Raw genomic sequence first — 2500 nt, 5'->3', positions numbered from 1 at the left:
CAGACGGACACACACACACACACGCACACACGCACACACGCCACACACACAAAAACACACACACATACCACAGACACGCATACACACACATATACGACGGACAGACGGACACACACGCACACACGCCACAGACATGCATACACACACACACACAGCATGTGACATTAATTGCATGCATTGTACACACACTGAATTGAATCCATTCCATGTTAGTTTGCTGATAACCACTACTGAAAACAAAAGGGGGTCCAAACAGAGTGCTTTGTGCAAACATACTTGTTTTCACAACCCTGTCCAATTTTGAAATCATAAAAAAAAAAAATGTAATTGAAAGTGATGTCATAAACATAATAATATAACAACGTTTATGTAGTAATATGACAGGGGGAATAATATTAGTTTTAATTATGGTGTAGTTTGGCTGGTGACGTAAGATGATGTCACACGGGCCACGCCCGTCCGCTCCTCACCTCTGGAGGGTATGACACCAGCTGCAGCCGGCGGTGTCGGCGGAGGAGTGGCAGGCTTCACAGCTGCCGTGCTGCAGACAGGCTGGGGAGGGAAGACGGACAGCGCTGAGAGCCAATGAGAACACGGGACCGAACAGAGTCACGGCAGGTCCGACCGTCCGATTGGCCGGTGCCGTTGACTCTTCCTCGCCGCGATTGGTCGGGGGCCTTCCCTCAGGCCTCTTGTGCCTTTGCGCCGAGGGGGTACTCACTGGGCAGCGGGGTGAACTCGAAGGCGGAGCGGTTGGCGATTTTGGCGGCGTCGAGCTCTGCCCGGTGGTACTCGTAGATGGTCTTCCGCTGTATGTCTGCGGGAAAGGCATTGCTTCAGTTCCAAAGAGCTCGAGGCTCGATAAAACCGGGATCACTTCCTGTCATTCGCAATATTTCACCAACCTCTTCATAAAATAGCTTAATAATTAGCTTAAGCCTTCACCAGATGCACGCATGACAAATGAAAGCAAAGGAATCTGGTGGAGGATTAAGCTAATTATTAAGCTATTTTATGAAGAGGTTGGTGAAATATTGCGAATGACAAGAAGTGATCTTGTTTTTATCAAGCCTCACGTGCATAGCATTCTTGCCATAACACAAGACAATTTTACTGAAAAACATCTGTGTAAATTTATGAGTAAAGAATATTCCTAATAAACTCAACTAGACCATGCACCTCATTGATAATATGAACCAGGATAAGCATAGCCCTCAGTTAATAGAATCTGAGACATCTTGTCTACACTGTGTGACTGACACAGCACCTCTGTGACTGACAGACAGCCCCTCTGTGACTGACAGACAGTCCCTCTGTGACTGACAGACAGCACCTCTGTGACTGACAGACAGCACCACTGTGACTGACAGACAGCCCCTCTGTGACTGACAGACAGTCCCTCTGTGACTGACACACAGCCCCTCTGTGACTGACCCACAGCCCCTCTGTGACTGACAGACAGTCCCTCTGTGACTGACACACAGCCCCTCTGTGACTGACAGACAGCCCCTCTGTGACTGACTCACAGCCCCACTGTGACTGACAGACAGTCCCTCTGTGACTGACACACAGCCCCTCTGTGACTGACAGACAGCCCCTCTGTGACTGACCCACAGCCCCTCTGTGACTGACAGACAGTCCCTCTGTGACTGACACACAGCCCCTCTGTGACTGACAGACAGCACCTCTGTGACTGACAGACAGCCCCTCTGTGACTGACAGACAGCCCCTCTGTGACTGACCTGGGTTTTGTGGTGATGGGCCCAGAACCATGAATGCGTCAGACAGGCCCACCTTCACTGGATGCTGAGTGGAGCTGATCATCTCCACAGGCAATGGAACCTGAGAGAGCGAGAGAAAGGAAGAGAAAGTGTGTGTGTGTATTTTCCCCAATGTTGGAAAAATACAGATCTCCCTCATCCACCAATATACATTCTTTTGGGAAAAATGTTAATATGTTAAATGCAAATTGTAGTTACTTCTACAGCTCTCACCCAAAATCTTAAGAACTTAATATCCAAGCTGTTATAGCATGTGTGTGTGCGTGTGTGTGCGTGTGTGTGTGTCTGTGGTGTGTGTGTGTGTGTGTGTGTCCTCTGAACAGAAATGTCTCTCACGTCTCTGTAGCTGAAGACGATGGTCCCGCTGCGATGAAGGGCGGCCTGGAAGGTGAACTCTCCCTCCGCCTCCCGCCCCTGGAGCCGCACCCGGTCCCACTGCACCACAAACACCTCCCCTGGGGGGGGGGGGGCACACAGGCATTAGGTCAGCCATCGCATCACCAAGCCCCGCCCACCCCCACAACAGGCCCCGCCCACTCCCCTCACCGTTGTCCATGTACTGAACGGTTGAGCTCCGGGAGAAGCTGGGGTCAAAGTTCGCCATGAGCGGGGCGATGTACTGGGTGGCCGTCAGCATGCGGTGGGTGACCTCGCCCGTGAAGATGAACCCTGGGAAGAGGTCAGAGGTCAGGGGTGAGAGGGAGGTCAAGGCGGAAGAG

The 2500-nt window shown here is 51.4% G+C and overlaps 1 protein-coding gene across 1 annotated transcript in view; it reads right to left on the bottom strand.

Moving 5' to 3' along the window:
• LOC118216074 (plexin domain-containing protein 1-like) overlaps nucleotides 1-2500 on the bottom strand; it is a 31015-nt gene that overhangs the window by 4038 nt on the left and 24477 nt on the right. The window contains exons 5-9 of the mRNA XM_035397092.1: nucleotides 2328-2450; nucleotides 2118-2236; nucleotides 1743-1842; nucleotides 722-817; nucleotides 471-552 (exon numbers count right to left, since the gene is read on the bottom strand). Of these exons, the coding sequence (XP_035252983.1) occupies nucleotides 471-552; nucleotides 722-817; nucleotides 1743-1842; nucleotides 2118-2236; nucleotides 2328-2450 (520 nt within the window). The remainder of the gene's footprint in view (nucleotides 1-470; nucleotides 553-721; nucleotides 818-1742; nucleotides 1843-2117; nucleotides 2237-2327; nucleotides 2451-2500) is intronic.

Source organism: Anguilla anguilla, chromosome 17, assembly GCF_013347855.1.
Source record: "Anguilla anguilla isolate fAngAng1 chromosome 17, fAngAng1.pri, whole genome shotgun sequence".
Taxonomy (NCBI): Eukaryota; Metazoa; Chordata; class Actinopteri; order Anguilliformes; family Anguillidae; genus Anguilla; species Anguilla anguilla.
Note: the sequence above shows the minus strand (reverse complement) of the source record. Positions and strands in the feature narration are given on the sequence as shown.